The following is a 24,160-nucleotide window of genomic DNA, read 5'->3' as shown; positions in this document are numbered from 1 at the left end:
TTTTGATTAATTTCTACTCAGGGAAGCATTTCCTGTCCCATAAATATGATTAAGCCCAACTGCTAACTGTTTTCATAACTCTTCTGTGTTCCTTTTATTTAAAAACTCTTCATAATCTATGATTACTATTTGTTTAATAGTGTCTTCCTCACTAGACTGCACTTTTATGAGTAGTAAAAGTATCTTTTATTTATAATTTATCACTGTATCTGAAATGACTAGCTAGAGTACATAGGGCCTTGTACACAGAATGGCCTCAGTAAATAGTTCCTAACTGAAAGAAACAAGGAAGGGAAAGAGAAGGGAAGGGAAGGGAAGGAAGCAAGGGAGGAAAGAAACAAGGGAAGGAAGGGGATGGGAAAAAAACAGGAAACAAGAAGAGAAAAAAAGGGAAGAAAAGGAAGAATGGCTGGAAAGACTGATTATCTGTAGAAGAGGAGTCTACTCTCATATCCCTTCACACTCCTTATAGAATTTAAGACCATGGAAAGAATTCTAAGATAAAGATCAGAAGAGAAATGGTAGTTAGTGTGATTCTTGTGTTATAACATATTTACTCTACCTTTTCACTAATCATGATTTTGATTCACAGATCCCTGGCTCTGGAAGATTCTAATAGAGCTTTTTGTGACATACAGTAAGCTCTCTGATCCCAAGATACCTATATTTTCTTAACAGGTTTCTATTTCTGGGCTCCAAATTAAATTTAACCTTGAATAAGCAAATGAAAAATAATATCTATCACAATAGAGAAATTTCCTTTTCACAGATTAAAAACTCTGATTAACATCATGAACAATTATTTACTATGTGCTAGTCATTTATCTTGTATCATAACACACAATATATCTTATTTAATTTTCACAACAATCCGGGAGATACTGTCCACACATTTTTTACAAAAAGCTATCAAAGAGAGGAAGTGAGGTTAGAACGCAGGTGTAGCTTCAGAGGCCTGCTCTTGACCAACAATGCCTCTTTTGTATACCTTATGGCAATAGAGAAAATTCTGAATTCCAGAATACTGCCTGATGATTAACAAATTTTTAGATGAGACCTATTAACCATAACCCTTGTACCTTAACACCTTGGGGCCTGCAAGGAGAAACAATGCCGACATTCCTTGAAAGGAAACTGGAGTAATACCTGCTATTGTGAGGCTGCAAGGGAACAGCTACCTTGAGCTGTTCCAATGTCAATACTTCCATGAGAACTGGGAACATCTATGCTTTTTTTAATTTTCTCAGACAGCTCTCAATTCATCACCTCCCTGGTCAATGCAATTCAACTTCTGAGGGCTTACTGTATTAAAACTCAAGTGCTCTCACCTTTAAACTGAATGTGTCATTTATGTAAGACAAAAGATAATTAACAATGTGTGAACCTTATTTGCATCTTAATTCAAATAAACTTTTAAAAAATTTGACATTTATGAAATATTAGAAATTTGAACAATGAAGATTAAGGAATTCATGTTTTAGAAAGTGGTAACAATTTGTATTATGGCTCTGTTTAAAATAAGAGTATATTTATCTTTTACAGATATATATTAAAGAACAAAACACAACCACCATCCCCACTTAAAAAAAAAGTTAACTTGCGGAGGTTTTGCCTATTGGTGTGTTAATAGTGGTCTTTATTACTTTAAATTAACAGTGTCTTTATAAGATTGAAAAGCTAATGAGAAAAATGAAAAAAAAATTGGTCAAGTATCCATGTAATTTATCACCAAATATAAACTCTGGATGACAGGTTACATTTAAATTTTTTTCCAGATGTTTGACATAGTATTGTGATGCCTTAGGTCAGGGGTCCTCAAACCCCGGGACACGGACCGGTATCGGTCCACGGCCTGTTAGTAACTGGGCTGCACAGCAGGAGGTGAGCAGCAGGCAAGCGAGCGAAGCTTCATCTGCCACTCCCCATCACTCGCGTGACTGCCTGAACCATCCCCACCGGCCCCCACCAGTGGAAAAACTGTCTGCCACGAAACTGGTCCCTGGTGCCAAAAAGGTTAGGTAGGGACCACTGCCTCAGGTAATAATATGTGACTGGAAGTATAATTGCACTCTTTCATTTTCTTGTGAGCTAAATCACTCAAAACATAATATTTTGTGTTTACAGCAAGTGCCCTAAGTCAATTAGAAACACCCCTCATATTTTTTGGGAATATTTATTCAGATCATCTGATCTAAAAATGGCAAATAATATGTAGTTATTTTAATGAAAGAGATCAAACCACCTATTTACCTAGCCCCCAAAACCCACCATAGTTTATAAGTTGTCAATAAATAAAAGATTTTATAAGAAAGCCTTGAGTTATACTGAATAGGAACAGTATTAACATCACTAAATTAAATCTGCAACAATGTTACAATTTTTTGTAATGTGTCACATATTTTAGAGACCAATTTAAAAAGGGAATAGTCAAGATCTTAAAAACACCACTGTTCTAATGCAAAAGTTTAAAAAAGAAAAAGTCCTGTCATAGGAAGATTAACGTAAAAATAAAAAGAAATAGAAGAAAATGGTAGTTTTTAGTTAAGAATGGAAAACCTTTAACTACAAACTTAAATCAGAAAGTAGTTAAGGCTTGTACCAAAATAAAAAACAAACAAACAAAAAAACTCCCATAAAAACCTCTAAATTAGCAAAAAAGTAATGCCAAAAAAGGTACTTTAGTCAAGCCAAAAGCCGTTTTCCATTCTGCTTTTCCATAAATAAGTTAAAAGAAAATTTTTTTAACTCAGTGAGTCATATAGAATGGAAATATCTGAACATTCAGGTCCCATGAAAGCTCTGGAAACTTACTTCAGTTTTTCCTCTTCACTCAATGTCTTCCACAGTTCTTCAATTTGTACTGTTGCATCTTCCAAACTGGTCTTGGAATTGTCTGTGAGAAACTGAGCACGATGATCTTGAACAAAAAGGGCACTTGCTGACATGGGTTTCTTGATTATTCGATTGCTAATTAAATCATAAGCTGTAAGCTGTCCAGATTTGTTATCTACCACATTTGATTTTTTGTTATAGGAACTTTCATTCAAATTCTTTTGTTCAGGACTTGGGTTATTATTATTATTACTTACTTTACACGCTAAACTTTCTTGAGGTACTAAAATTTTCACAGGTTCAATGTTTTCTCCTCTTGAATCTTTAAGTACATTTCCCTTGCTCCAGTCATCTACACAAATTTCCAAAGACTTCTCAGGAACTGCTTCTTCCTCATTTTTCCCACTCTCATCTATATGGCCCTTACTGCCATTTTCTGATTGGGCTTGCTTAACAGAACCTACAACACAAACTTCACTATATTCCTTTTGGGTGTCCTCACATGATAAATTATTCATTGGAATCTCCTGAAATGTATTCCCACTGTTCTTATCAATGCTAGAATTTTCACTATTAAAATGATCATCACAATGGTCACCAATATGCATATGATGATTCAAACAATAATTAGTGTTTTGCCCAGATTTATCATTATGCACATCATTCTGGAAAGGAATGGCTGAAATATCAACATTTGGATAATTATTTCCAGATGTTTCCATCGTAGTAAAAAGCACATCTGTTTCTGTTGTTTTACTAACAACCATGTCATCTGAGGAAACATCTGTTTTATTACTTTCATAAGAATTTGTACTAGTTAGTGATCCATAATAAGTTGTCATCAGATTTTCAAGAGCAATCAACACAGATTCCTAAAAATACAAATTAACAAATGTTAGAGGAAATTATGAAAATAATATTAAAAAATCTACAGAAACAAGCATATCTTTTTCATATGAAAATGGTTAGGACTGCTTAAATTTGTAAATAGCATAAATACAAAAAAAATCTGAAAAAGATTACCTTATTCTGTAATAATACTTGACTTTTATCTGGTGTTAAATTCACATCTACATCAGCTGTAGGAACATCAATTTTCAGAAAGAAAATGGGATACAAACGAGTAGATTCCTTTAGGCATTTCAGATTGTAATAATGTCGGATTAGCTAGAAATATATGTAATAGTGAAAGACAAAAAAAAAGACATAAAAAAAGATAGTATTGCCATCTTTAAAATACCACCAAAAGAAGCATATTTAACTGAGAAACTGAGTGGATGTAACTGCTTATTAGGAAAAGTAGTATCTAAATAGTAATGCTCACTTAGAGGCTTTGAACTTACATAAAGCACAAGCATTCATTAAGAAGTACAAATATCCAATGCAACTGGCTTCACGGTTAAAAGATCATAGTGTCATGGATGTTTTGAAAGTCCTGGGTTCAAATCCAAATTGTGTTACTTCCTCGTTATGTGGTCTAAGATAGTCACAAACATTTCAGTCACTTCACTATAAATAAGGATAATAATTCACCACAGAACTGTTGTGAAGAGTCATATGTAAGGTACCTAGCACAATGCTTAATAAATGATATTGTATCTATTTTTCCTTTTCCTTATTTTGGAACAAATTCTTAGAAGTAGTCCTTATAAGAAGCTGACAAGTGACAGAGTTTTTATTTCTGATCCAAGTGATACTTTTTCTTAAAAAGATTACCTTTAATATATCTTTTTGGTGTACTGGTCGACTGTTTATAAAGATGAAACTCCTTTCTGGGGTCGAAAGACTTGTGAAAGAGTGGTCTGCATCATGCTTTGGAAGAAATCCACTTAGATAAATCTATAATTGTAATAAATAATTACAGAATTGATATGCAATGTCAATGATAAATGTGATTCCATGGGTCTGGCTATATACAATACATTAAGAGGTATAAAAAAATTGAGACTTCCCTGGTGGCTCAGTGGTTAAGAATCTGCCTGCCAATGCAGGGGACACAGGTTCGAGCCCTGGTCCGGGAAGATTCCACATGCTGCAGAGCAACTAAGCCCGTGCGCCACAACTACTGAGCCTGCGTGTCACAGCTACTGAAGCCCGCACACCTAGAGCCCGTGCTCTGCAACAAGAGAAACCACCACAGTGAGAAGCCCGCGCACCACAATGAAGAGTAGCCCCCACTTGCCCCAACTAGAGAAAGCCCGCACGCAGCAATGAAGACCCAACACAGCCAAAAATTAAAAAAATGAAAAAAAATAATAAAGTAAGTAAAAAAAATTAAAAAGCCTAAATAACACTGTATATATTTTTTAAAAGGTATAAAAAAATTAATAAACAAATGGATTTCGATCTTAAGGTCTAAAGAGCCATATATTTCCTGATAACCATATCATGAGCATTAACCTTAAATAAATTACTGAAGTGAGTTAAATTGGTGTTCTCAGCCTCTGACTCTCCCTTTTTGCAATTCTATTTTAAGGAAAAACTGGCATTCATGAGAGTTTCACCAACGGCCATATATCTTATTGTCATAGGACATACAGCATAAATACTGCTCTTTGCTCAACCTGATCTTCTTTCTGTCTTCTAAAAATTTCTTTCCTCATATAGTGACTTTCCTCTGGCTCTTTATCCTTTTCTTTTCAGCAACCGTTTTCTGTAAAGAAGTGGCTGTTTCTATCTTTATTCTGAGTATGCTATGAAGTCAATCTGACTGGGTTTTCATTACTGAGGGAAAATAAAAAAATCTTTTACTCTTTGATACATTGCAGCGTTGTACTTTATCTTCATTTTTGTTTAGAGAACTACTTTACAAATGTTTGAAGAGGGAGAAAATAAAGAAGAATCCTAGAAAAAATACCAGCGAGAAGATTGATTGATTTAGGGACCAGAAGGCAAGGAAAATGCTCCTACTTTTACTTTTAAAGATAATACAGAGAATTGTTAGGAATACTGGATAGAGCCAGACTGACATGATTTAAATCCTAGCTCTACTACTAGTGTGATCTTGGTCAAATTATTCAAAATACAGGCCTATAATAATCTCTTATCTGAAACAACCGGCATCAGCTGTTTTATTAACCTGTTAAGAAACAGTAATAATGGGAAAATTTCAGCTTAGGTTTAGAAAAGCAAGAGTGTCAGTGGGGGTGCTATTTTTAGTTAAGCAGAAACCATGAGGCTCCTTACCAACGTATCCTGCAGGCTGCCACCTATGTCTACGGCTGTCCCTGCCCTTGGAAATAAGTGCTTAAGGAGATGCAGTACCAATTTTAGAACACTAAGCGCATTACCATCACAGTGCCAAACTGTGCCAATTAAAAAAAGTTAATAAATAAACCTAGATAATCCATTATAAAATGAAAATACTTAATTAACTGTAAAACTTAACAAGACTTATAAATGGTTGTATAATTTAACCAAGTAACATGAGACCCTTCTTAAAGCACCTGCTGAGCATCAGGGAGAGCCTGTTTAGCCTCTGAAAGCCTTATTGGGCTTGTTGATGGAAAAAAAATACCCAGAATAGGGAAGAATGAAGACTAAAATGAAGAAAAAATTGGTAATATTGCTAGTGTTTTCCTTCCACACCATCTTGGCTGGCCACTGAATAAATACTATTACTTCCGAATACGGAGCTTTAAAAATGGCTTAAGACAACCTTAAGAACTAACAGGCTGTAAGTTATATGGAATAGTAAAATCAAATGGCAAAGTCTTATAAAATGCTATAAAAAGTGAAAATCCTGGCTTCCCTGGTGGTGCAGTGGTTGAAAGTCCGCCTGCCGATGCAGGGGACACGGGTTCGTGTCCCGGTCCGGGAAGATCCCACATGCCATGGAGCGGCTGGGCCCGTGAGCCATGGCCGCTGGGCCTGTGCGTCCGGAGCCGGTGCTCCGCAACGGGAGAGGCCACAACAGTGAGAGGCCCGCATACCACAAAAAAAAAAAAAAAAAAAAAAAGTGAAAATCCATCTAGTTCGAGTGAAGAAAAATGTCTGTAAGAGGCCAAATCAGTGCAACAAAATAAAAAATTAGACAGACCTTATAAGATTCTATACCCAACTATTAACTAAATAGCAAAACAAAAATCAAAGGCAAAATATAAACAAATAATTCTCCCCTGATTGTCCTTCAGCTATGGACCCCTCTCTCCTTCCCTTCATCTCCAATATTCTATAATCTGGCTTCTACCTCAGTGACCAACTCCAATGGACATTTAGTTGTACCCTTACCTGACTCTCTACAGACCCTGATACCAATGACAACTCTCTACTTTGGGAAGCATGACACTGCTTCAGCCTTCTCTTTCTGTTTCCTCTCTGACACTTCCTCTTTAGTATGGTTTGCTGGTTTCTCTCTCTTTGCTTACAGTCTATAATGATGATGGTCCCCTTGAGTTTCATCATCAGATCCTTTTTTCTTGCTCTCTACTCTCCCTGAGTAATTTCATTCCCATCTATACACATACACCAGTGACGCTAAGATACAGATGTAGAACCTTTATTTCTTTCATCCCCAAATGCTTACTATCTTTAACTAGCTGTCACACAAATCTTCTCAATCTCACCACATTCAAAACTCGATAAAATATTTAAGCTCACTTCTACCCTGCTGTCCAACTAGCTCCTCCTGTATTCCTTTACCATGATAAACAGCCCTGCCCCCTACCCAGTTTCTCAAACCCATCTCTTCTTCTCTGCCCCGATTCTGCTGAAGTAACCTTGACGTTCTCCTCTTTCGGTAAACCTCTAGAACCCTATGGGATTTATGTTTCTAAAGTAAAAATTTAAGTACTTCTGATCAGGATAGTGGAATAAATTCACAACTTATTAATAATTCCCTTCTCTCCATCCCAACTGCAAATACATAGCAGTGATAGATAAATTAAATTCTTACAAAATTTTTTAAAGACCTAACCATTTAAAAATAAGACAAAGGAACCACAAACATAAAGATGTTATGAATGCTAAACATAACAGGGAGTGATGGCTGAAATCAAAAGCCCATATGTGCTCTATGATCAGAAACCAGCTGTATCAGAAAAAAAAATTGTAACGATGTGTGATTATGGATGTAACTAGACTTACTGTGGTGACCACCTCACAATGTATACATATAACAAATCATAACATTGTACACTTGAAACTAATATGTCAACTGTATATCAATTAAAAAGAAAAAAGGAAAAAAAGAAACCAGCTGGTCAATTGGAAATTCAATTCTGGTATGGAAATAAGGACAGAAAACACATATAGTTAGGGGATTTAAATCAGTCTTTCCCTTTGAAATGGGCAAATTTCTCCTCCCACACCCACAAATGTTTAAAAAATACTGTGACCACTGTTTGGAGCTGCTTGCAAGGATCACCAGAAAGAACAGAGACAACGCCAAAACCAAAAATAAAGTTAAGCCAAGTCAGCTAGGAAAAAGGGTCTGCAAAATATTGGCAGGACGAAAGGCATGAACTACTAATATTAATACCTAGTTTTGAATTGGAGCTGGGAGGGCAGTGGTATCTGCCAAACTACAGGAAGGGAGGGGAAAGTGGGAGGGAAAAACAAAACAATAAATCTGCATTCAAAGTGATTTTGTAAATTAAAATTTCAAAGCATATAAAATGGCAGAGAATGAGAGAATATTCTCTCAGGAATAAAAATGATAGAGCAATATGAAAATGACTGAAATTAGTATGTGTACCATGCTTTCAAAAGAGTAAATAAAAAACCATTATTATTAAAAAAAAAAAACCCAGAAGATAAAGAAATCAAAACTGGTAGCTATAAATCAAGTTTAGAAGAAAGAACAGAAAAGTAGATATTGTTTTGGGAATAAAAATCAGGCAGCACTGAGGAATTCACCCAGAACTTAGCATGGATTGATGCAGAGCTATCAAAGAGAAGATAGATGTCAAAACAAACAAACAAAAAAACAAACCAACTTGAGGAGTTCCATCAAACCAACAAAGCCACACTGGGAAACTCCATAAGAAATGCCACCACAGCAGTGGTGCAGCTGGGATCACCATCCATAATTAGGAGATTCTTCCCATATGGAGTTGCTATATAGATAAGAAAGGGACCCTCAACATTACAGAAACAGATATTATGAAGATTTTCTGCACCCAAGGTTCCCAATGACTTATGCATCTGCCACCCCAGTCCCGTGAAGGGCCTTGGTGGCCAAGTTTCACAACTTGAATGTATGTAATGAGGACAAAAGTGAGGTGAGAGGGGCAACCATTAGCAGTTGGTAAACAACTTAAGATTGATTTTGGCTAGGAAAGAGAATGCGTCAAGGAAACTCTGAAAGCCCAGAAAGCATGGAATAGTGATGGGTAGCTGGTGGCAACATAAATACAATATCCATTTAGACACACAGTGCATGAACAAAAGAGAGATTTGGTTAGACGGTCATTCTCACCAGGGAGACACTCAAAAGTCTGTCCTTCTGACAGCCCACTGAAGTGGTACTACTCAGCAACACATAGTTTCCAAGTACCCTCATTCCCCCATGCAAGAATAACCACGTGAAGGTGCAGCAAAGTTTTGGTATCTGTCAAAGATTACCAGCAACCCTTGTACAATTCTATCTCAAGATAAAATTTAAAAATCAATGGACATGGGGCTCACTGGTGGTGCAGTGGTTAAGAATCCGCCTGCCAATGCAGGGGACATGGGTTCGAGCCCTGGTCCAGGAAGATCCCACATGCCACAGAGCAACTAAGCCCGTGAGCCACAGCTACTGAGCCTGCGCTCTAGAGCCCGTGAGCCACAACTACTGAGCCCACATGCCACAACTACTGAAGCCCCACGCCTAGAGCCCGTGCTCCGCAACGAGAAGCCACGGCAATGAGAAGCCCGTGCATCGCGAGGAAGAGTAGCCCCCGCTCGCCACAACTAGAGAAAGCCCGCACGCAGCAACAAAGACCCAACGCAGCCAGATAAAATAAAAATAATAAAATAAATTTATTGAAAAAAATCAATGGACATGCACAGATCTGGCAACATATCTCAATACAGATCAAAGAAAAGAAATCCAAACTGCAGGAATGACTCATGTTCCAATCACACATGGAATCATAACTAACCAAGGTCTAAATCAGTGCTTTTCCTACTTGAATATGCACTCGGAGACCGCATTAAAATGCAGATTCTTGGGCTTCCTTGGTGGTGCAGTGGTTGAGAGTCCGCCTGCCAATGCAGGGGACATGGGTTCGTGCCCCCGTCCGGGAAGATCCCACATGCCGCGGAGCAGCTGGGCCCGTGAGCCATGGCCACTGAGCCTGCGCGTCCAGAGCCTGTGCTCCGCAGCGGGAGAGGCCACAACAGTGAGAGGCCCGTGTACCGCAAAAAAAAAAAAAAAAAAAAGTGCAGATTCTCATTCAGTATGTCTGGGATGAGGCCTGAGAGTCTTCACCTAACAAGCTTCCAAGTAATGCCAATGCTGCTGGTCTTCAGATCAAACTATGACAGGTAGAATCTCTAAAGCACAGCACCACAGATATCATGTCTGGATCTCCTGTCACAAGCTTCCTGGGTTACCAGCATAGGCAACAAAGTTCCAGGAAGCCACAGGGAACCCAGGGGAATTTAGACAGTACCCTTATCATCCCAAGTCAGCCACCATGACCAGTCCAAGGTGGCACTAGTGTCTAAACTATTAAACAACTATTAAGAGAGCTCTGAAAAATAGAACCCATGTCAGATCATGGCCACTAAGGGTGGCCTGAATTGTTCCTCAGGAGAGAGAACTCTTAACACATTAATTGAGCACAAGCTCCCATCCAAGACTCCAATAAGATGATAATTAAGAACTCAATACTGCAAAAAAGGATAGGAGGGGAACTAGTAGCAGAAAAGAGATTGCAACAAATTATAAAAAAGAAAAGGAGAACAGAGAAGTCATAGTAATGTATACTCCATATAAGCTTTCAACTTTTAGAATGAATCTTCAAATAAAAGATGATTACATAATTAAAATTCTTCCAACAAACAAAAGATGGTTACATAAGAAAATAGGTTATTAAGCTAGATAACATGAAAGTGGAGCTGACATGACTGAGAGGGAGAAGAGCAGGTAGAAGTAAGATTGGGAGAGTTAATAACCTCATCCAATATTATTGGGACTGAAGAAGACTGTCTGAAGCTGACAGATCAAGAAAATAAAGCTGGAATACATATATCTAGGATGGAAAAGGGAAAACAAAGGTAAGAGAGCTCAACTTCTTTTCTTTCATTGTAGAAAGTAAACAGATGAAGATTCTAAATTGAAAATCACTTAAAAAATTAATGTAGCCACGATACTTAAAATTAAACAATAAACAGAAAAGATAAAAACAAGAAGCAGGGCTGGGAAGAGAGGTTTAATATGAGCTCTGTGCGTATTTTCTTTTTGTACCTTATACACATACTTCGTTAAAATTTTAAAAGAAAAACTTCTTGCAACCCCAACCCCACAAAAAGGAAATAATTTAACAGTTTCATTGGTAAATTAGAATTATTAAAGAACATTTTTGTTGTATACCTGAGATTCTTCAGAGTGGTACTGAAAGGGTTCCATGTTGCCCATAACAGCAGTCCCCAGAACAGACATGAGAGCCATTTTATGATCTGATACTCTAGTTTTCTGCCAAATAATTGCCTAGGGACAAAATAACACAGACAACTTTTGACACAATTTGGATTTAGTAAACTCAAGTACTTATACAAATTATCGCTATATTTAGCATTCATCCCTAGCTTATATTTTCTGCATCATTTATAAGATATGCATGTCTGACAGAACTCCGTTTCCAAATTTTAGTAGCTATATATGCTGCAGTGTAGAATCTATTTTAATTTCCCTTAACCTCAATTTTCTTCTCTCTGTAAGATGACTAAGAATAATTATCTCCCTGAGTTGTTGGAAGATGAAAATATATGATGTAGGCAAACACATAGGCAGTGTCTGGCATAAAACAGTTTCATTAAATATTAATTCTCTCCCCTCTTCTAATCCTAAACTTCAGAGTATATACTTCAGAGTATATTTAAATTAAATCGCTACTCCAAGTAAAGTATTACTGTTTTATTGAAGACAGATACCTATGCTATAAGATTTCTGTAAATAGTCAAACTGGTATAAAAATTTAGGATAATGCATGCTTTTTAAAATTACCTTTATAATTACCTTTTATACACAGAAAACTTTAAAAAAGCTAACTGAACCTTACAGACATAAAAGCTGAATAATGAGCTTGGATTTTTTTCACTGCAAGCATCCAGTAGGGTAGTTTAAGAGAAGCATAGTCCAGAGAGACTGCACCAAAGTTTGGCTGTGAAGTGTATGATCAGGTACCACATACTGAATTTTTTTCAGTTAATGAGGTCCAACTATAGTCAAATCTCTTGAGAAACCACCAATACAGACACATATCATTCATTCAACAAATATTCACTTAGAACCCCCTAAATCCTAAAGAAAATGTGTAAAGGGCTTAGGAGAAAACATCAACATTCAAGAGGCAGACAGAGGAAGAAGAGGAGACTGAAAAGGATTGGCCACAGAGGCAAGAAGAGTCACAGGACAGTATGGTGCATAGAACAAGGAAGTTTTTTTAAGAAGAAAGAAGTAGTTATGTGTGACCAGTGTTGAGAGACCAAGGTAAAAAAAAGAGATGTGGCCACAGGATTTAGCAATCAGGAGGATGAGAGCAGTTCTCAGGAAGCAGAGTAAACGAAACCAAATTTTACTTACTAGACAGTGACTATAGGGGGAACATATGAAAGAGACAGCTCTTTTAGGAAGTTTGGCTGTGAAGTGAAAGCAAACAGCAATAACTGGAGGCAGGTGGATCAAGGCAAGCCTTGATGACACACTTGAACAAAAAGCAGTGAGGGAAGAATGGGTATACAAACAAGTAGGTTTGTAGAATCAATGGAAGGAAGTTGAGAAAGTTCTCCTTTGTTCTTTCTCTCTCCCTCTTTTTTTTTGTAATGTAGAAAGGTTATTTGTTCCAAGTAAAAAGACACTGATTTAAATATTTGATTGTAGAGAGGTTTAAAAGAAAGAGAGACACTCCGGCTAGATCAAAGGATCCTAGCCAAACAAATTCCTTAACATGACCAGGAACCTATGTAGGCAGGAGGAAGTACTAACAATATTATGTATAATAAAATGAAAGGGGAAGTAAATGAATTCATGTTGTTCTCTAACTGGCATGTCAGGGGATAGCAGCGAAGTGCTGTTCTCTTCTGGACAAGATGACAATAGTCACTGACTCTGCTTCTTGATATGTATCATCTGTAAGCCACTTTTGTTTTTAGAATCTCAAAGACCAACCTGCTGGGGAAAACAGATAGTGTAACAACTGCTCAAGAAGAAAAATTGCCCAATATTTAGTGTAACAGGAAAACCTTTTACCTATTCCCAGGGTTTTATTAATACTAATCAAGTAGGAGTTACAATTTATGAAGAACTTACTTACTAGGCACTACTACCCTAGAAACCATTAATTTTCACAACCATTTCAGGCAGGTATTATTATCTCATTTTCCAGATGAGGAAACTGAGGCTCAGAATGATTTACCCAAAGAAACAGAGATATTAGATCATGGAATCATGATTCATACCCTAACCTTTCTGGTTCCAAATTTTTACTTTGCTAACATCTCTCTCCTCTCTAGTCAAGGACAGTAATAAGTTACAGCCAACTTCAGACCCTAATTGGGAATTCTCAAATAGTGTCTCTGACAAACGCATTTTCATGTATGAGTATGTGATATGTTATGAAATCTCCAGTTGTTTGAGGGTATTAATACACTCTCAAAACAAAATTATTTTAAAAATTCATTTAAAGTTAAATAAATAATTTACCTTTAGAAGAGGGCAAGGAGAAAAATCGGGGTCTCCAAATCAAAGAAACCACACCAGAATAACAGAAATCCAAAAAAGACTGGGAGCTACTCTTATAGCATCCTGAAGTCAGAATATTTTTGAGAGTGCAGCTTGTCAGTACCAACCTTAACGGTATTATGCAGATCCTTATACCTAAGGATTTCTAAATTTCTGATAATTTTTATTTATTAATATTCATATAAATACAGATGTGTAGTAATTAGTCCCAGCAAAATGACAGATCTAGAATTTAGGTACTGTTCTGTCCTAGATGCCAACTTTTCACTGTCTATTGCTTTGAAAGTGATCTCAATTAGAAAAAAGGACCTAAAGTACATGAAATCAAATAGAAAAGTAAATTGTAAACAATTAAAAAATTAAGGTATAGGTTCAATGTGTATATTTCTAAAAATATTATGTTTTGGTAACTACATTTCCACTTTAAGGCCAATACGCTATTTAAAATTGGAACTGCTCCAGGAAACATGGGATGTCACATAAGTTTTTTTTTTTTTGCGGTACGCGGGCCTCTCACTGTTGTGGCCTCTCCCGTTGTGGAGCACAGGCTCTGGACGCGCAGGCCCAGCAGCCACGGATCACGGGCCTAGCCGCTGCGCAGCATGTGGGACCTTCCTGGACCGGGGCACGAACCCGTGTCCCCTGCATCGGCAGGCAGACTCTCAACCACTGCGTCACCAGGGAAGCCCCACATAAGTATTTTTAATCTTTATTTCAGCACATATTATAATATATAAATGCTCTGGCTAAATTAAAATTTTTGGAGAAACTTCTAAATTTATTCAGCAAATATTTTATTGAACATCTACTTTGTACCAGATTCCATGCTAAAAGCTGGGAATACAAAGATAGAAGGACAAGGTCCCAGCTTTCAAGGAGCTAAAAATACCAAAGGAAAGTAAGGTATTAAAATAATTATAATGCATTATGAAAACCGCTAATACAAAACACAGTGGGAACACTGTAGAAGAAACCTAAGTCTACTCCACAGAGCAACTGCATGTGCGGTGAGACTTGAAAGGAGTCTGCCACCCGCAAATTATGGGAAGGGCATTCCTGACAGGTAGAAGAGCACATGCAAAGGTATGGAAGCATAGAGAATATGCCTTGCTGGCGATGAAGCTGGACAGATAGATAGACAGGAACAAGATCATGAATGACCTAGCATATCATGCAAAGAAGTTTACAGTTTCTCTTATATGCAATGCAGAATCAATGGACAAATCTAACTGGGAAAATGCCATGATCAGATATGGATGTTAGATCTTTTGACCTTGAGGACCTTCTGTTAAGTGAGATAAGTGAGACAAAGACAAACACTGTATGACATCACTCATATGTAGAATCTAAGGAAAAACTCACAGAAACAGAGTAAAATTGGTAGTTACCAGGGCATAAGGGTTGGGGGGATAGGACAGATGTTATTTAAGAGTACAGACTTGCAATGAGTAGTAAATAAATCCTAGAGATATAATGTACAGTACAGTGAATATAGATAATAATATTGTATTACAATCACCAAACTTGCTGAGAGACTAGAACCTAATTATTCCAACCAGTAAAAAGAAAAATTAGTTAATGTTATAGAGGTGCAATTATTGCTACAATGGCAATCATATTATATTCAATAATACAGTATCAAGTCAACATGTTATATACCTTAAATTTACACAATGTTTTATGTTAAATATATTTCAATAAAAAAAAAGAAAGAGATCTTTGGCAAGAATGATTTAGTGAGAATTGAAACTAAAGCAATATGGATTAAAAAATGTGACTGTAATAATCCAGCTCAGAGATTCTCAACTTTTATTGAGGACACATAAAATGGATGAGGTTCACATTCGCAAAATAGTCTCATAGACACTGACGATTGTGTGTTTTTCCCGGCACACTAGCTATAACACTATTGCTTTCTCTTCTACTCACAAAAATACAATGGAACGCAAGTCAGTAAAAGTGACATTTACAGGATTATTTATCTTATTTTTTTAAAGGTAAAACATTTGCAAACTTTGGTATCTTACTAATATTAACACTGTGGCTGAGAATCACTGGACTGGGTAACAGAACCAAGCACACTGCTAAGAGTAAAAGAAAACAGAGATAGACTAAAGGATATGAAACAGACTTGATGTGATTTTGTGACTCAGTGCACAGGGAGAGGAAGAAAAGGAGAAGAATCAGGAATGTGATTGAATCCTTGGTACCAATAACAGCGTCAAGTACTCAGAAGGGCCCAGTAAACGATTTGTTGAAGGAGTGAGCAAATGAATACATTTTTCTAGAGAAAAGTAACCTTAGTGGAGTTGAAAACTAGCTCTTTATTTTTAAATATTAAGACTGCTGGTTCTCACACCACTACATGGGTTAGAAATTATAGTCTTTGTCTATTCCTTTAGGAAATCCAAAACAACTTTGCTTTTCCTTCTTTTCTTTAAAATAATAGTTTTATTCTGATAGAACTGACACATGATACAATTTAAGTATACAAGTATACAATTCAATGGTTTTTAGTACATTTACAGAGCTGTGCAACTAAATCCCCAGTTTAATTTTTTAAAACAATTTTATCATTGCAAAAAGAAACCCTGTACCCATTAGCAGTCATTCCCCATGTCCCTGCACCTTCACCTTATGCAATCACTAATCTACTGTCTCTATAAATTTCCCTACTTTGGGTATTTCATATAAATGGAATCATACGATACATAGTGAGTGGCTTGTTCACTTATAGCATAACTTTGTCAAGTTTTATCCATGCTGTATCAGTACTTCATTCTTTTTTTAAAATCCAGTTTTATTTAGCTACACAATGCTAAAGACTTTACAGACTGTCTCAGGTGTATCTTACAGTAATGATACAATTTAATTTACACGAAAGGGTAAAACATAAAATATATGAATTTAGTTTTGAGTTTATAGTAAGGGAAGAAGCTAGCATAATTAATATTATATGATCTAAAGAAAAAATAGGAGCTAACAAATTCTGTAACTGAGTGTTAACTTGCATGAGATGATAGATTCTCCAGATGAGGGACTTTTATGCTGTTCAACTCAGAAATTTAGTGTCTGTCACATAACGAATATTATTTACATGTTTTAAAATGAGATGGATGTAGAAAGCCACCAGCTATATACTCCACTAATGATGATTCTAACTCAGCTCAGGTCACAGGAACTTCCAATATTCTCTCCCTTCTAGATGGAGGATAGAAATAGGTGACTGAGGTTCTTTCCAATTTCTATAAACAGATACTGATAAAATGATTCCTACCAAAAAGTTACAAATAATACTGACAGCAGCAAGGCTCTTTGAAAGAAGATCATTTTGAATGACACTGCTTCCTAGTTCTGTTTATCTTTTTCAAGTGAATTTTGAGTCACTGCTTTTTTAACACTTCTGAACAATTTCAGCTTCGATATAATTTTTATGCAATGCCTCTGAATTCTGACCATTAAATACTATGTGTTTAGGTAAGAATCACATTAAGTCATTAGTGTGCTTCATTTCATTGGCATCTGGAATAGTCACTGATTAGCTGGGTTGACTGGTTTCATATGTAAAAATGTGCAGAGTTCCTTTTATCTTCATCGTCCATACTAGAAATTTTAAAGGCAAAAAAGCTATGCTCAAGTGATTTCAGGTTAAAACGTGATTTCAAGTGATTTCAGAGTTTGGGCACTCAAACTTTAATCAAAGGCTCAATCTCCACATATTTATGTGCAAAATTCCAAAGTGATACTTATCAAATAAAGAAATCTTAATGTCCTATTAACAGCTATATAACCTACACTTCTGTATGTCACATAACATTTAATTCTTTTTGCACTGGGAGCTGCACTGCAAACATAAATCTATCTATATAAATACAGCCTTCCTGAAAGATTCCAAAAGCACTAGTCCACTCAACATGCCTATACACATCGAAGTACCGAGGTCCCATCACAGAGAAAAGAGCAATGGGTTACGTAGACATACAAGGAAAAAAATGGTCAGAATCCTTGCCCTCTAGGAAATTAAAAGCTGGCTGAATTAGAATGCAGTATTGGTATCAATAGGATAATTAAGGACATGGAAATATTTGGTTGATAATGAGCAATAATTTCTTTTTTAAAATCTTTTTTTCAGCTTTGAGGTATAATTGACAAAAACTGTATATATTTAAGACGTACAATCTTATTGTTTCATATAACATTGCATATTGTGCAGTGATCACCACAATCAAGCTAATAAGCATTCATTACCTCACATAGTTACTATTTTTTGTTTTTACTTTCATCCCACCACCAACTTCCCTCTGGTAAACACCTGTTGGTTCTCCATGAGTCTTTCGGTTTGTTATGCTTGCTCATTTGTTTTGGTTTTTAGACTCTACATATAAATGAAATCACACAGTATTTCTTTTTCTCTGACTTATTTCACTCAGCGTAATACCCTCGAGGTCCATCCATGTTGTTGCAAATGGCAAGATTTCATTCTTTTCTTATGGGTCAGTAGTATTCCATTGTATATACGTACCACATCTTCTTTATCCATTCATCTGTCAATGGACATTTAGGCTGCTTCCATATCTTTTTTTTTTTTTTTTGCAGTACGCGGGCCTCTCACTGTTGTGGCCTCTCCCGTTGCGGAGCACAGGCTCCGGATGCACAGGCTCAGCGGCCATGGCTCACGGGCCCAGCCACTCTGCGGCATGTGGGATCTTCCCAGACCGGGGCATGAACCCGTGTCCCCTGCATCGGCAGGCAGACTCTCAACCACTGCGCCACCAGGGAAGCCCCATTCCATATCTTGACTATTGTAAACAGTGCTGCAATGAACATAGGGGTGGATATATTTTGTCAAATTAGTATTTTTGTTTTCTCTGGAAAAATACCCAGAAGTGGAATAGCTGAATCGTGTGGTAGTCCTATTTTTAATTTTGTGAGGAACCTCCATGCTGTTTTCCTTAGTGGCTGCACCAATTTATATTCCCACCAACAGTGCAGGAGGGTTCCCTTTTCTCCACACCCTCTCAAATAACACCTGTTATTTGTTGCTTTTTGATAATAGCTATTCTGACAGGTGTGAGGTGATATCTCACTGTGGTTTTGGTTTGCATTTCCCTGATGATTAGTGATATCGAGCATCTTTTCAGGTGCCTGTTGGCCATCTATATGTTTTCTTTGGAAAAATGTCTACTCAGGTCCTCTGCCTTTTTTTGTTAACATCTTTATTGGAGTATAGTTGCTTTACAATGTTGTATTAGTTTCTGCTGTATAACGAAGTGAATCAGCTATATGTAAACATATATCCCCAAATTCCCTCCCTCTTGCATCTCCCTCCCACCCTCCCCATCCCACCCTTCTAGGTGGTCACAAAGCACCAAGCAGATCTCCCTGTGCTATCCTCTGCCCAGTTTTAAATCAGTTTATTTGTTTATTATGTTGAGTTCTTTGTACTTTTTGGATATTAACCCCTTATCATATATATTGTTGACAAACATCTTTGTTCATTAAATAGGCAGCCTTTTCATTTTGTTGACGGTTTCTATCATTGTGCAAAAGCTTTTTAGTGTAGTCCCATTAGTTTATCTTTGCTTTTGTTTCCTTGCCTGAGGAGAGAGATCCAAAAAAATATTGCTAAGACCAATGAGTGTACTGCTTATGTTTTCTTCTAAGAGTTTTACAGTTTCAGGTCTTACATGTAAGTCTTTCATCCATTTTGAATTTACTTCTGTAAATTGTGTGAAAAAGTAGTTCAGTTTGGTTCTTTTGCATGTAGCTGTCCAGTTTTCCCAACATTGTATGTTGAAGAGGCTGTCTTTTTCCCATTGTGTATTCTTGCCTCCTTTATCGTAGATTAATCGACCATATACATGAGGGTTCACTTCTGGGCTCTCTATTCTCTTCCATTGATCTTTGTGTCTGGTTTTGTGCCAATATCATATTTTTTTTTTATAACTTTTATGTTTTATTTATTTTTGGCTGCATTGGGTCTTCGTTGCTGCATGTGGGCTTTCGCTAGTTGTGGTGAGCGGGGGCTACTCTTTGTTGCAGCACACGAGCTTTTCATTGTGGCAGCTTCTGTTGTTGTGGAGCACGGGCTCTAGGCGTGCATGCTTCAGTAGTTGTGGCACGCGGGCTCAGTAGCTGTGGCTCACAGGCTCAGTAGTTGTGGCACACAGGCTTAGTTGCTCCGCAGCATGTGGGATCTTCCTGGGCGAGGGCTCGAACCTGTGTCCCCTGCATTGGCAGGCAGATTCTTAGCCAGTGCACCACCAGGGAAGTCCCTATCATATTGTTTTGATTGCTGTAGCTTTGTCATATAGCTTGAAATCAGGGAGCATGATAATTCCAGCTTTGTGCCAATATCATATTGTTTTGACTACTGTAGCTTTGTAGGATAGCTTGAAATTGGGGAGCACGATAACTCCAGCTTTGTTCTTCTTTCTTAAGATTGTTTTCGTCATTTTGGGTCTTCTGTGTTTCCATACATATTTTAGAATTATTTCTTCTAGTTCTGTGAAAAAAGCCATTGGTATTTTGACGGCAATGCACTGAATTCATAAACTGCCTTGGGAAGTATGGTCATTTTAACAATATTAATTCTTCCAATCCATAAGCATGTTTTATCTTTCCATTTGTTTGTGTCATTTTCAATTTCTTTCATCCATATCTTATAGTTTTCTGAGTACAGGTTTCTTACCTCCTTGGTTAGATTTATTTCTGGGCATTTTATTCTTTTTGATGCAATTGTAAATGGGGTTGTTATCTTAATTTCTCTTTCTGATAGTTCATTGTTAATTTATAGAAATGCAACAGATTTATGTATATTAATTTTGTATCCTGGAATTTTACCAAATTCATTTATTAGTTTTAATAGTTTTCTGGTGGCATCCTTAGGATTTTCTATACATAGTATCATATCATATGCAAACAGTGAAAGTTTTACTTCTTCCTTTCCAATGTGGATTACTTTTACTTCTTTTTCTTATCTAACTGCTGGGACTAGGACTTCTAATACTATGTTGAATAAAAGTGGTGAGAGTGGGCAACCTTTTCCTGCTCTTGATCTCAGAGGGAAAGCTTTCAGTTTTTCACCTTTGAGTATGATGTGAGCTGTGGGATTGTCATATATGGCCTTTATTAAGGTGAGGTACATTCCCTCTATACCTACTTTGTTGACAGTTTTAACATCATAAACGGATGTTGAATTTTGTGAAAAGCTTTTCCTGCACCTACTGAGATGATCCTATGATTTTTATTCTTCAATCTGTTAATGTGGTATATCACACTGATGATGTGTGGATACTGAATCATTCTTGCATCCCTGAAATAAATTGCATCTGATCATGGTGTATGATCCTTTTAATGTATTACTGATTTTGGCTTGCTAATATTTTGTTGAGGATTTTTGCATCTGCGTTCATCAGTGATATTGACTTGTAATTTTTTTTCCACTGCCTTTGTCTGGTTTTGGTATCAGGGTGATGCTGGTCTTGTAGAATGAGTTCACAAGCATTCCTTCTTCAACAGTCTGAGAAGGACAGGTGTTAATTCTTTAAATGTTTGTTAAAATGCACCTGTGAAACTGGCTGGTCCCGGACTTTTGTCAGGAACTCATTCCTTTTTTAATGGCTAAATAATATTCCCCTATATGGATATACATTTGAAGTATCATTGCCTCTTATGACGGACGTGTGGGTTATTTCCACTTTTTGCCTATTACGAACGATGCTGCTATAAACATTCACGTACATCTTTTTGTGTGAAATATATTTTTATTTTTCTTGTGTATATACCTAGGAGTGAAATAGCTGGGTAAAGTGGTAACTCTATTTTCTCTGTTTATTTTTGTCAGACTGTAATCTTTCCATTTCCTCTGCACGTGTTTGTGTTTGTATGTGTGTGAGTGTAAAAAGACAAAAAGGTGCTGGCTTCTGCTATGATGGTTGTTATTTTAAGCCAGCCAGTAGCTGGTGATTTAAGGAAAAATACTCAAAATAAGAGAAGCAGGTTAAGGTTCTGAATAATCTTGAACTGTATATAAATTAAGTGTCATCTGCTTCATACTTTATATCACAAGTTATTTTTAACAAGGAGTAGTTGAGCAATAAAAACTTATTCACAAAAAGTTTATCTCCTTAAAGCTAGCCAGCTAGCTCTCTGACTCATACATATGTATAAAATGTATTTAAAATGAGTAGTCATGAAAATATTTCAAGCAAACTAATGTTTTAAAATTCCTGCACTTAATACAGCTATAAAACCTGTGATTTTTCTAGTGGAAACGTCATCTTGTGTGTTTTAGTTTGTATTAGAGTGATGCCTCAGATAGGAATCTTAGCTGCTGATTAATGCAAACATGCTATTGCACTGCCTGACCTATTGAAAAGCTAGTATACAGAACTGCAGAAAGATCACTTGAGGAAATGGGCTCTAAACAAGCTGTGAAACACGAGAACCACTGAATGTGAATTTTTTTTTTTTTTAATGTAAATACTACTAGCAGTTCTAGAGCATTATTTCACACTGGGCAATTATTGCATCAGATCAGGGGGCTGATTTAGAAGCATTTTCTAAGTAGTTATAGTTAGGCTAACAATAAATAATAAAGAGGTCTGCCAATAAATTAAATCTTCACTATTACTTAGGCAATTAAGATTCATTTTCAAAAAAGGACCCATTATTAAAGAACTAAACAATTAAGTATAGTAATTAAAAATTAAGGATATAGAAAGTACTGAATTTTTAAGTGCTACAGTTTTTACAGCAAGTAGTTTTTAGTTCGCTTTCCCCACCATTTCATCAATCCTGTATTATTTTCTAAAACAGAGATCTTCTTTTCACTTCCTGAAGTTTTTCATATATTTTGCCCTTAGGCTGAAAGCTTAATGTGTGCTAAAAATACACACACATACCCCCATGTTTTCTATCTAGGTCACACAAAGTTGCAGCATCTGGATGTGCCAAGTAAGAATCTGACTCTAGTCAAGATGATGACAGTGAGAAAACACCTCAATAAAAAATATATTATTACATGCAAGCCATGTAATTGAAGTTAGCCAAATATATCTTGCCACTCTTCCTACTTCATTGACATATACTATTTGAAGTTAGATGAGAATATTCAGTATTTAATTAGTAAACCTCAACTGCGAAGGCAACTTGTGATAATGGGAAAAAGGAGGTTACACATAGATAATAAACAATTAACTAAAAACTATAATGCTAATAAGACTGCCTGAGCAAAGGCAACTCCTAGAATATGAAATCAAAGTATACATATTGGCATACAGTGCAACCAAACTTTTCACGCAAATTATTTGCAGACATGTACTAAGAACTTCATGTTTCAATTTCTTAAAAATCAGAAGTTTTAACTACTTCCAAGGTCTTACAATAATAGATCTGTATCTACTGCTATCTACTCCTGGACATGTATTTGTACTGAATGGTTCAGAAAAGGGCAGAGGCACAAACACAGTATAAGAAAAGGCAATCTCTTTCCACACTGGCAGTATGATAACAACATTAGCTATAGAAGCTTATAGAAACTTTATTGCTGAATGTTTTGAGTTTAGTATAAAATTATGGATTATTCCATCACAATACCAAATACTATTGTTAAAAGAACATCATGGGCTTCCCTGGTGGCACAGTGGTTGAGAGTCTGCCTGCCGATACAGGGGACACGGGTTCATGCCCCGGTCTGGAAAGATCCCACATGCCGCGGAGCAGCTAGGCCTCTGAGCCATGGCCGCTGAGCCTGCGCATCCGGAGCCTGTGCTCCGCAACGGGAGAGGCCACAACAGTGAGAGGCCCACGTACCGCAAAAACAAAAAAAACAAAAAAAAAGAATATCACATTCTATTAACATAATAAGCATTAATATGATTTGATTCTTACTAAGCAGCCCTAGAGTTTAAAACCGGTAAAATTTATTTAGAAGAGTTCAATATTTAAAGTCTCTTACGTGGGAATTCCTTGGTGGTCCAGTGGTTAGGACTCAGTGCTTTCACTGAGTGGGGTGGAGGTGTGGGGGCTGAGTTCAACCCCTGGTTGGGGAACTAAGATCCCGCAAGCCACATGGCACGGCCAAAAAAAAAAAAAAAAAATTAAAAAAGACCCCTCCCTCCCCCCTTAAAAAAATAAATATAAAATCTTTTATGCTTACTTTACTCTTTTTAAATGTTTATTTTATATTCATGTTTTGGAATATAGTATGCATAATTATTTTTTCCTACGGTTATAAAGAAATTAGTGACTTTACCTATGGGAGGGGGGCTTATAGGAGCTAGGCATATGAGAGACAAAGATGAGATTAATTTTTTCACTCTACCTTTTCATACTTTTTGGATTTTGAATCATGTAAAGAAGGTATGGTTCAGTCAAAAAAACTAAGCAAAAATTTGAAAACATAAGTTAACCTCTGCATAATTTTCAAAGGGA

General features: G+C 36.6%; 1 protein-coding gene across 9 annotated transcripts in view; it reads right to left on the bottom strand.

Annotated features, from left to right (window-relative positions):
- Positions 1 to 24,160, bottom strand: part of PMS1 (PMS1 homolog 1, mismatch repair system component) — a 596,068-nt gene that overhangs the window by 525,392 nt on the left and 46,516 nt on the right. For 4 of the 9 annotated variants that reach the window (XR_004475256.2, XM_004276933.3, XM_033400270.2 and 1 more), the window contains 4 exons: positions 11,354 to 11,470; positions 4,549 to 4,671; positions 3,856 to 3,999; positions 2,812 to 3,704 (listed from right to left, as the gene is read on the bottom strand). The exons of 1 other annotated variant lie outside the window; for it this stretch is intronic. Coding sequence is in view for 7 of the 8 variants with exons in the window: in XM_004276933.3 (XP_004276981.1) it covers positions 2,812 to 3,704; positions 3,856 to 3,999; positions 4,549 to 4,671; positions 11,354 to 11,470 (1,277 nt within the window). In the remaining variant the exon portion in view is untranslated. 4 more of the 9 variants (XM_033400271.2, XM_049712133.1, XM_049712131.1 and 1 more) reach the window with 4 other exon arrangements.

This window comes from Orcinus orca, chromosome 7 (assembly GCF_937001465.1).
Source record: "Orcinus orca chromosome 7, mOrcOrc1.1, whole genome shotgun sequence".
In the NCBI taxonomy this organism is placed as follows: domain Eukaryota; kingdom Metazoa; phylum Chordata; class Mammalia; order Artiodactyla; family Delphinidae; genus Orcinus; species Orcinus orca.
Note: the sequence above shows the minus strand (reverse complement) of the source record. Positions and strands in the feature narration are given on the sequence as shown.